This window comes from Lates calcarifer, linkage group LG20 (assembly GCF_001640805.2).
Source record: "Lates calcarifer isolate ASB-BC8 linkage group LG20, TLL_Latcal_v3, whole genome shotgun sequence".
NCBI classification, from domain to species: domain Eukaryota; kingdom Metazoa; phylum Chordata; class Actinopteri; family Centropomidae; genus Lates; species Lates calcarifer.
The window spans coordinates 8,571,452-8,583,192 of record NC_066852.1 but is presented as its reverse complement, the minus strand read 5'-3'; the positions used below and the strand labels follow the sequence as shown (position 1 = coordinate 8,583,192).

Sequence of the window (11,741 nt, the reverse complement as noted above, 5' to 3'; positions counted from 1 at the left end):
TGGAGAATTTGTTAAGAGTAATTCTGACTTAAGTGAGGAGGGATTACTGCTGAATTTAATAATTTTACCATTTTACCATTAAAGAATAAGTTCACAATTTTTAAGTCTACTGAACCCCAAGCTCATATGAGGACATTAAAAGTGCACAGTATCTCTTTTAGCTAACCACGTGTCTAAACCTTGATGTCAATGTGACTAAGATAAAGCATTTAATGTGGATCAGTCATGTCTGGCTGATCAGTGTCAGTAGTGATACAGATTCTGATTGTTGGATTAGTTTCAGTGTTTCAAGGAAGTTGTTGAAAGAACAGTGTGTTTAATGACACAATTATTGTGTAAACAGCATGTACAGCTAGACCAAATCCATCCATCCAAATCCAAGGAAAAAAGGCTGTTTTATTGCTTTTCACATTTTGTTTTGACAAATTAAAGCCCTTAATAGAACGTCTTTAAGTAAGGACACGCCCAGTTGCTGTTTGAACAAAAATTGAAGCCGTAGTCTTAATATTCAGTATTTGTCCAGCTGTAACACAAAGGTCAATCATGTAATGAGGGCACAAGCAGAGTCACTGATAGTGACAGATCTGATTACAGTCACGCCACCATCAACAATCAACACGTCACTTAACCCTCTAGGTTACATATTATATAGAGTTTTTGAAAACATTCAGTCACTATGATTTGAGAAGACAGACTGTAAAGATATACGTGTGTATATACATCTTCTACAAAACTGCTCCATTAGGAATGTTGAAAATGTTAGATATGGTTTTAAAACCTCAAAAATACATTTCCATATAGATCACATTTGGTTTTTAATACCTCAATTCATATCAAAAGTGATTTTTTTTCTTCAGCTGATTTGCACATATGAAAATAAAGCACTTTTCTGATTATATTCAGCATTGTAGTTCACATCAATATCACATGTATTAAGTAGTTTTATCCTCAAAACAACCTAAAACACACAGTCAAAGCACAGGAATGACAGAGGTTCACATTTTTGAAAACAACTTCCAATCCAGGTTTTATGTCAAACTCCTGAAACATTAACAGATTTTGTTGTGATGGAAAATGTTCCCTTAAACAGACAAAGGAACTAGTGTGGTGACTTGTTTCCTTTACAGTGTCTTTATAATGTTATGTCCTGTGTCAGCCGGCTGTACTCATATCATCTGGCTGGAGGAAAGTTCAGAACTAATCACTGATGCAGCAAGATTCTGATTGGTTTTTGACCTGACCTTTTTATGGCATCAACTGAAACACACCACCTCCCATATCTGTAGATCCTGTAACAACTAAACAAATCCCCCCAGTCTTAACTCAGGTGTATCCTTATTATGATTTTACCACTATTGATGAAGAACTAGTGGCTGATGTTTATCAGCATCAAAAAATGTTTATATGTTCAGAAAAATGTTCCAAATTGCTAGAAAAACCCTGAACATAGTGTTGGTCATAGTGCAGACCACAGGAATAACATAGCTAACTTGTGTTCTGTGGTGGTTTGGCCTTAGATACACACTCAAAGGAATAATGTATGTGCATAAGTAAATGTCCTCTGACTGAATTTTACCAGCATTTTTCCATAAGGCATAGTGCTTACATGGGACTGAGCCTGTCCTGAACTGGGTGGCCCAACAGTGGTGTGTGTCAGAGCGAGCAGGGGTATTTGGTCCAAGGGGGTAGTATTCCCGTTTCATTTGCCAGTCTCCAGTACCTCTCCTTCAGGATGAATGCTGCAGCTTTGGGCTGTCTTTGCCTGGTGAAAACACCCTTTTTGTTCCCCACCACACGGGTGATCCCTGCAGACACAAGATGGAGCAATGAGAACCTTGTCATGCACAGGACGCAAAAACAAAGGGGCCTTTTGTCAGGTCAATATGCAGATCAATTCATGTGCGAGGAAATTCTTTTTTGAGTGAACTGTGCTTCCCGAATGCCAGAGTCCAGGGGGACAAGCCTAGAAATTTTGGCAAGAAATCAATGCTGGAGTTCACACACCTCCAGAATGCCACAGTGACACCTCCTGTAAGGCATCCTCAACCCATGTTGGGCTTTAACAATACAAAACAGGCCAAACATCATCTCCTTGTGTAGATTCACCATTTCTACAGCCAGATCCAGTTCTAGTGCTCTTGAAAGTACATCCACAGGTGCCTCTGAGGGACTGATCTTTTAATTATAATAAATAATATTTTGATATTTCATTATTTTAAATGCAACTCTATTCAACTTCACTCGACTTCTGGTCTACATTGTGTTGTCAAATATCATGACAATTAGAAATTTTATATGCACAATAACCTCTGTTATTACTTACCCTGGTTTTCATCTGGGAAATGTTACGGAAGATACAGTAAATAAAACATGGTTATTAATATCCCTGTATTATTCTAACATCAGGTTTCTGTTCATTTGTGTAGGAGTGTTTTCTGACTCCTCCTCATTCCACACAGGCTCATATGTGTTCTGAGCTGTAGGTACGATTAGTATGAGGCTTTCACTCGCAGATCTTCTGACCAGGCTTTATGATAGTATTTATTTTAGCTCTATTTTGACCACTTTTTTCTTTATTGCACAGCTGGCAGTGCACATTTTATACCTGCATTAAAATGACTAAATTGATCTAAGCGAATTAAGAAAATATAACCTGCTGAATTTCTATAATATTCTATATAGTGTATTTTGGTATTGTGTACATATCTTTCTCAATATTACAGTTTTCCTGGCAGAGGTGTGGACCATTTTATGATGTGTCCAGGGAGCATGGATGCATAGGCTGCATGATTCCTACAAAGCAATGTAAGTACATTAACTGCCCCAGACAGGAGGTTGATGATATGACATTAAGTATCTGTCCCTCTACAGAATAGTCTCCCTGTCAGCATCAGGTGTTACGTGCAGGGCATGCAATGTTTATTTTGTCATACTGTATGTGCACTGTATAAACTGGGAGGACTGATGGCAGTTCTGGTTCTACAGGTTGTCGTGATCTGCAGCTGTAGTACCTTGTGCAGTCATGAAATCAGCAAAGTTCCAGATGAGTTCACCAATAACATACTGCTTCCTCTTCTGGTCAAACACGTCGTGGTATTTCTGCAGGACTACGTTCTGGTACTCCTCAGTAAACATCATGGGTGGATCCTGGAGAGGGAAAAGAAAGCTGCCTTATGAGCCATAAAAAAATCCAGTATAAATGTATTTGCTGGTTGTGTAATTGAGTAAGTATGTTTGTGAATCCTCACACTGTGAAGCCCCGGCACTGCATCTGCTCCATATTCACTCTGAATGATGGGTTTGTGGTACTTTCCATACCAGTTCTCAAACTGAGTGTTGAGCTGGATGGGGATGACCTCCAGGTGGCCTGGATCATGGTACCAGGAGAAGTAACTGTTTACACAGATTACATCCACATAGGGAGCCTAGAGACAGGATATAAGATAATACATGACCTTCATGTTGTTAAACACAATTTGATCTGGTTGATATGAACTGAAATAACTTCAACTCTATAGATTCATTTATTCTTTTATATACATGCGAGCAACTGGAACTGGAACTTCAAAGTGCTGGTACTTATCTGTTATGAGCCAAAATATGTAGCATTATTCCCCTGACACTATGTGTTCACCTTCTACAGCTTTGCAAATGGAACTATGTAGTGGCAGTCTTCACTCTGCTTTTAGGTCAAGAAAGGGTGTAGCAGCAGTAACTGCTCATAAATTCAGAGTTGATTGCCCTTAGGTAAATGAACAGCATTTGAATGATGAATTTAGAGACACTTTATCCACCCAGCCAGAGGCCTTTACAAATTAGTGGCCACAGCAGTCACCAGCTGCAAACTAATCAGTACCTGTGAGCTACAAACATCACCCTGAAAGATAGTCGTCACAGTACAGGAATGTGAAAAAGGCATGCCAACAACTTAGTCAACAAGAGCTTCAGAACTTTGCACTTTATCTGATTCCCTGGAGACTATTATGTTAATATGTGGGAACATTCAGTCAGGTGTCATGATCTGACTTGCAGCACTGAGGAGCACAAATGTACATTTTGCCCTTTTTTTTCTGCAAATGTTTTCCATGTGTGTAGTTTTTCTCATAGATGGTGTAGTGCTCTTTCACAATATTTCTGAATAATGTGTCTCATAGCATCATCACTACCTGTCCTTCATCACAGCAAAGGTAAACATAACTTGAAAGCATATTTTCTTCTAACTATGACTGATGTGGTCCAACATGAATACACTATTTTCTGCCAAAGCTTAAAAGGTTTTGGTTATTTTACATGAGAGATGTCTGTCTGTGGTAGATTATTTCATTTTAAGTTAATAAATGTATGTTTCTCTTAAAGTCAAACTTTGATATCAACTTATTTGGTCATGAATATTTAATAAATTTGATTGATCATGAGTGAAATGTGAAAGATTTCAATATCTGACCTTAAAAGGTGCTATATGTACGTTTTTGCTATCGCTACATAGCTAACGTTAGACAAGAGGTTAAAATATGCCCTCTGAACAGAGCTTTGTCTTCATCCTTTCATGTTGTATGAGGGCAGACTGGATGGTAGAAAGTGGTAATATAAGATGGGACTGGCTGGGGTTAGCTGGTTAGCATGCTAACTTCAGTAGAAAAAAAAGAATTGGTAGAAATAGAAGCAAAACAAGAGTTTAGACTGACATCGGTTTCCATCACTCTTCCACAGGAAATAGTTTGATGATTTTTATTTTAAATGTTTCTTCTCAACTGGTAAGTAAATAGCTGTTGATGCAGTCTGTAAAGCAGTATTAAAGTATTAAATCAGCATTTTGCTGCTCTCTCTTGAAAGTTGAAAGTCGGTTCCACTTCTGACCACAACTAGCATTACTGATGGATGCAGTAGTGGCCAGAAGTATATTCTGTTATTACCTGTAACTGGACCCAACAGTGATGTCAGCGTGCACTGACACACCCTGGGGTACACATCTACACTGCAGCAATAAGTTAGAAAAACAAGAACTCAGGAGGTGTTGAGTTACTCTTCAACTAAAGGAAAAAAACTTTCAGCACTCTGACTGCAAGTAAAAATGGTTAGGTTATTGACAACACTTGCATTAATAAAAAAAAATACTACGGGTCAAATAATAAACATGACAATCAATGTGCTGTGCAGGTTTTCTCTGCAGGCTCACCCCTTTGTCCCTGGCATAGTTACTGTCTGTGATGTAAGTAACGGGCCGAGTAGGATCCAGACCTTTGGTATGTTTTATCAACGTCCTGTAAGAAAAACAAAGGTGAATAAATTGCAAATGTGGAGTGGAGGCTGTTATTCCAGGAATCAGGTACATTACAATAATATGATAATAAATAATCACAGCAGCATCACAAAATGCTAACAGGTGATTCAAACTGTCATATTATACTTGTGTGATTCAAAAAACTGCTCTGGAAATACATGTACACTTTGTTCTTCACACACATACCATGCTGCTTTATTCATGCTCTACTGTCTGTCAGTTTGTCTCCCTGAAGCCTCAGGCTGTTACTGAGCTCCAGCTGCTAGTGTTCAGGGCGGCTTCATGACTACTCTTACTGCATTCCACTCCTTTAGAGTAAAGGAAAAGGCTGTGACTGACAAACAAACCAGTACCTGTCCCTCAGACAGTTTACAAATGCTTTACATTTTTTAAAAGTTTGGCGCTTTCAGAGGCGTCCGGGTGGCTACACTATCAACTATCAAAAAAAGAGGAAAAAATATCAAACCACAGACAAGCCAACAGTAACTATGTGGGAATAATTATTCAATGGGTGGAACCATTCAGTGCAGTGCTTCACAACTAAAATGTTACCAATACTCACTTGAAATAATATTCAGCAGGGGGCATCTCTGCAGCGGGCTCATTAGCTACTGACCACATGACCACAGAGGGATGATTCTTGTCCCGGCGTACAAGCTCATCCATGACAGCCAGGTGATGGGTGAGGGAGGCGTTTCCAAAACTACGACTAGGTTGGCAAAGGACAAAAGACATAGCACACTCTGAGTTGTAAGACAAACATACCAGATTCATTCGTCATCTCAGTTTACACATTAGCCCATAAGACAAAATGTGCATTCATCAACATTTGTACGTAAGAGCAGTGAGGACTCGCCTGAAAACTCTGCTGGTCAGTGACTGATTAAAAGAAAAAGCTGTCTTATGATTCAGTTTGTTTGTATGTATTCTTATCCCTTTGAATTCCTGATACTGAGCCTAAAAGGATTTTTCATGACTAACAGTAAGAGGTTTATGCCATTGACCACTCTGAACTGTCAAACACACCCAAAGGTCACAGAGGCACTCACATGTCTTTGATGCCCACCCCCGGGCACTCATCTATCACTACGATACCATGGCGATCACACATCTGAAGGATCTCCTCAGCATAGGGGTAGTGGCTGGTACGGAATGAGTTGGCCCCCAACCACTTCATTAAGTTAAAGTCCTTGACAATCAGGGGCCAGTCCAAGCCTTTACCTCGAATCTAACAAACAAGAGATAAACAGAAGATGGGAGGATTAGATTACTGCACTGGATGTAGCAATTTATTTTTAATTTTCTCAGAAAATCTCTGGAGGTGATAGCAAGGTAAATGTTATAACAGGCATGATGCTGAGTCTTTTGGTAAAGCTTTTGCTTCCCTCTAGTGGTACTCACATCAGAGTCCTCGTGTTTATTGACTCCATGGAAATAAAAGGGCTTGTTGTTGATGAGGAACTGGGTGCTGGTAACATTAACAGTGCGGATGCCAACTGGTAGAGTATACACATCTTGTGTTGATCTCTCATCAGCTGCCATTAAGCGAACCTGGATGTTAGAACAAATGCCAGTTTCAGGAATGTTTATTTCTTGACATCTCTGCCAAATGCATTTCTTCAGTCAGACCTTGTATAGAAAAGTTTAGGATAATTACCCAGCAACTACAGCTAGTTAGGAAGCTCATTCACAACTTATACAAAAAAACCCTCAACTGTGTGAGATAAACTGGAGGAGAGGTGATGAAAAACAACCAAACTATATGCACAGTAGATGGTAGGGTAAAGTTATAGGCAAAACATTACTAGTAAGTGTACAAAAATCTTTGGTACTGTTGGTTACAATATCTGTTTCTAGGAGATTAATTTAGGGCAACTTCAAACACCACTAAAAGGAACAGTGAATGTCTCTAGCTGAGAACTGTTGCACAATGGATAAAAATTTATCACACATCAATGGTGACATATGCTTAGCAATGCATAACTAATGGATGCATTAATACAGGATGTATCATGCATTCATGTTGCTTGCCATTAGATCAAGTCACAATGAGTTTACGTGATTAATGAAGCTGTTCTGATCAAACTGGTCGTCAGATTTAAGCAGAGAATGCACCAAGACTAAAAACAATTAACAGGTTCAGTGGAGGACGGGCAGGAAAGTTTGAGCTTAAACTCAACAGTTTACACTGTAATGAAGTGAGAAAGAAAAAAAAACAAGTGTCTGGAATAGATTAACTGCTGGGTCATGCAGCAACATGTTTGCCTCTGACTACAAGTCAAAACCAGCTTGTTTCTGTGACAACAGGTTAGACAGTCAGATCAAATGAATAGGTCTGAAACGTCATTTTCTTTGGAACTGGACTCCACCTTGTTTGGTTGCATATAAATTAATGTGTGAAGTGAGTTAACATTTATTTATTTATGATCCATTATGTGTTAACTAATCATATAAACTCACAGTGACTTGATAATTTATAAATGGTGAACAACAGAAATTCATGATATATCCTAAATTAACTGCATTCAATAATCATAGTTATGGATATACAACATGTCTTTTGTAGTTCTACATCACTATCTAATTATGTACATTAACTTCTTGTGATGATCTTCCTGGTGATAAATATTCTGTTGAGTGCATGAAATGCTGTTTACCCACACTGACGAACAATAACTAACAAAAGATGATTCAGATTACTCTCAAAAGTCCAGTAGCAAAGCTCATGTGATCTGAATCTGAAACTTAAGGCTGAAAGTCAGTTGTATGTAAATACACTGTCTTACCTCCAAAGAGTAAAGATAGCCTGGATTCTCATGCATCAAGTACGGCCACCACAGCTTGACATCTACCACTTTGAGCACTCCTGACTGGTCGCTGGAAGAGGCTACACAGTGTCTGTCTTTGTCCATCAAAGTGACCTTCAGGGTGGCTGTGGTAGCACCTTGGACTGATACTGTGTATTTAACTAGACCTAAAGCACAGGAGGAAACAGCAAAGTATAATAAACACATATGAAACTATAAGAGAGTTGCTGTTATGGGTGATGTGGACGATATTAATTCACTTCATAATTTTTTGTACATTGCCAGTTTACAAAATTGAAACTGAATAAATTAGTTATTTCATTGTATTGAGTTGCATATGTTTACCTGTGTTATCCAAGAAGTCCGTCACCACAGTGATGTCATCCACATACGCCTTAGGAGTAGTATACAGCAACACAGGACGATGTATCCCAGCATAGTTGAAGAAATCAAAGTAGATGTTTTGCACAAAAAACCCATCAGGATACCTGTTGAACAATTACACTTTATTTATTATCTGAATACTCAGTGACAGGTGACTGTACACATTTTAATCTCACCCAAATGCTATATTAACTATAAAAGGGTAGAATCTCTGAATAAAAAACATCAGTTAACAATGCTGGAGGTGTATCAGAGTGACAGTAACAGTTTAAGTTGACAGTTTAAGTGCTGACAGGAGCTGAAGTGTCAGAGTGTAAGCAAAGAAAGGAGTTAAAGTGTAAGTAGTGAAAGGAGACAAAGTAACTGAAAGAGGAAGATGAAATATCACTTAAGTTACAGTGTAAATGCTGAAAGCAGCTGAAATGTCATTTGAAGTATCACTGGGTCATCTCTATTGTAAACATTAAAAAGAGCAGAAGAGTAAGCATGACTGCAGCTGAACTGTCAGTACTGTACAGTATGTGCTGAGAGCAGCTGAATTCTCAGTTTTTGAATGGATATACAGTAAAGCTAAAGTCACAGTCTAGCTGATGAGAGCAGCTGCAGAGCCACTTAACATGGAAGGTGTGAAAACAGTTGAAATGTACGCATAAAAAACAGTTGAAGGGTTTGTTTAAGGACAAGTTTTGTTTGTGATGGAACCACTCTAAACCAATGCAATGCAAAAGAGGGTTGATGTCAAACGACTGCTCAATCAGTTTAGACAATGGACAGAAAATGCCAAACATTCACCTGAAATGGCCCTGAAATGTGAGAAGTTAATGTGATTCATCACGAAAATAGTTAGCTGATAAATTGATGATGGAGGTAATTGTTAGTTGTTCAATTCTGTAAATGTCTGAGAAAAAGAAACTTCAATTTTTCAAAAAACTTTAGACATGAAAAAAGCTGAGAAGATATTTAAAAGTAAAAGGGCCATGGCCTGTTTAAAGTCTGTATTCCAGGTTAAACTTGAAAAAAGGGCTGCCACCACAAATGGCATCAAAGCATTCATCACCTAAATGCTAAAAATGCCAAAGACCATTGAAGCAAGCACACTAATGAAGCTAACTTTACATATCAAGGCAGTGTTTTCATTAAATTCAAAAGGATGATGTTACTTGGTGCGGTCGCTCATGTACTGGATGGTTCCTGGAGGGAGAGTCTTCAGAGTCAGGGTGTTGTTGACAGCAATGGTGATCCTGCACGGCGTAGTTGGGTCCTTGCGGATTAAACTGCCTATCTCAGCCTCAAAAGGAAGATGGCCACCTTCATGCTCGGTCACTTTCACCCCGTTCACCCACTGCAAAAGTAAAGAGAGATTTTAAAGAAGCCTGATCACATGAATTTTTACATTAACTTTTATTTTTCAACTCTAACTGGAGCTGACTGGGAGGATACACGTGATACTCACCACTATTGAGTAATAGTGAGCACTTCCCACTCTGAGAACCACTCTTGTTCCTTCATCTGCGACCCAGCGGGCAGGGACTACTACCTCGCGCTCATACCATACCCAACCAGTAAAATCTCTTAGAGAGGGATCCTGGGTGATATCATTGTAGCTGGCAGGAACTGGCATGTCGATCACTGGGCCAGTCTGGGGAAAATTAAACAATCACTATCAATAAAAAAAAACACTATTTTACTCCTAGGAGTGGAACTGCTGCACTCAGTAGTGAGACAATAATGACAATAATCAACACTAATCATAACACTGTGGTAATAAAGGGGAGTTAACAATGACTATATTTACCTCATGTCCAGTCTGAGGGTCATATATTTCTGATACACACAATTATGCATATTTTTCAAGAGATGACTCTACTGCTCCCAGCAAATGTCCACAACCTGTCTTTCCAGCACTGTTGTCAGTCTTAAGGGAAATAATGGGACTAAATAGTGCAAGTGTGTTTGTAGAGAGTGGTTTGCTATGTTCTTAATGTGGTATGTGGAAATGAGAGTTAGAGTAACCCACTTGCAAGAACGGTTCAGGACTTTGTGACCTAATTTCTGCACAGTTTTAAAACCTTAAACCACGCCATTACCAATATGTTTTCAGAGGCTATATAAACTTGAGAGTATCTGTTGAAGTGATCTCCTATGGTATGACAGAGGCCAGATTGTGGTATGTCTCATCTCCAGTGGTATCACTGTAATATTCCTGTACTATGTGGTTTGCGTGATACTGAGTTTCTACAGGGCTTTGCGCCACTAAGTACTTTAAAGTGGTTCTCTGTTGTGCTATGTAGATCTACTATTATGTGTTTTGGCATATTCACTGCTGTTAAATGCTGTGATTTACACTGTCGGTCTAAAATGTTCCCCATTGCAGATGACTGAAAGTGCATGTAAAGAACTGTTTCAACTTTTTAAACTGTCCAACAAACAGAGCTGCTTTTATTTGTCCTGCTCACCTCTGCCAGTCGACTTTTGTACCATGCCCTCTCGAAGCCCTGGTTCCTGTTTGGGGACTTGTCAGCCCTGAAGTCCCACAGTCCGTTCAGCTCCTTCACCTCTCTGGAGGAGGACTCCTGGGGGAAGAGCATGCCGCTGTCCACCGTGTTAAACACGGCACACAAGCACAAAGCACCGAGCACCCCAGGCCCTCCAGGTAGAAACATCCTGAGCTGTGTTTTAATGCCCACTCAGAAACACACTCCGCGGTTTTCCTTACTGATTCAGTCACATGATTTATCCTGTAGTCACGTGACCGTAGTGCGGCTCCTCTCGCGTTGCCTGGTTGCTTTCCGTAACACTCGGAAATTTCCCGTTTACAGGTAGAGTCACTGGACTACCCCTAAAATATGTAATGAAACACTTTATAAAATACTTTATTTTGCCCGACTCAGTGGTAAAAACATTATTTAGTATTTGTGTCATCATTTCTTGTTGTTATAATTAATGCTTTTGAAAATGGTACTTAACATGAAACAAGTCCTAGCCTTTCAAATGTCGTAGTCGTCAAAAGAAAAGACACAAAGAGAACACACAATGCATAACATCATGAAACTTTCCAAAATCACATTATTTTCTTGCAACTGGTTTTATTTCGTCATTCGGTGCTGCACCAGTTAATAAAAGACACTAGATGGCGCCAGACATGCGTACATAAACGTCAATGGCAAAGCACAGAAGCGTCAGTTCACTGATTTTGTCAGAGAGTATAATAAACCCTCCACAGCCCCAAATGTCCTTCCAGCTCAAAATGGACTGATTAACATGTTGGA

General features: G+C 39.2%; 1 protein-coding gene across 1 annotated transcript; it reads right to left on the bottom strand.

Annotated features, from left to right (window-relative positions):
* Positions 1–376: 376 nt before the first annotated feature.
* gusb (glucuronidase, beta) lies at positions 377–11,218 on the bottom strand. Its single transcript, XM_018691406.2, has 12 exons — positions 10,929–11,218; positions 9,926–10,111; positions 9,633–9,814; positions 8,434–8,576; positions 8,068–8,255; positions 6,683–6,832; positions 6,331–6,509; positions 5,844–5,990; positions 5,177–5,261; positions 3,249–3,425; positions 3,012–3,147; positions 377–1,805 (listed from the first exon to the last, which is right to left on the bottom strand). Exons 1-12 carry the CDS (start codon positions 11,133–11,135, stop codon positions 1,654–1,656), a joined length of 1,932 nt encoding a protein of 643 aa, XP_018546922.1. The 5' UTR covers positions 11,136–11,218; the 3' UTR covers positions 377–1,653.
* Between the last annotated feature and the right edge of the window lie 523 nt (positions 11,219–11,741).

What these genes read in the sequence shown, in the direction of transcription:
- gusb (XM_018691406.2), bottom strand. Translation starts at nt 11,135, where the DNA reads ATGTTTCTACCTGGAGGGCCTGGGGTGCTCGGTGCTTTGTGCTTGTGT. An exon ending in GGACTTCTTGGATAACACAG is followed by an intron (nt 8,256 to 8,433) that starts GTAAACATATGC and finishes CCTGTGCTTTAG; the next exon opens with GTCTAGTTAAATACACAGTA. An exon ending in TGATTTCATGACTGCACAAG is followed by an intron (nt 1,806 to 3,011) that starts GTACTACAGCTG and finishes TTGTGTCTGCAG; the next exon opens with GGATCACCCGTGTGGTGGGG.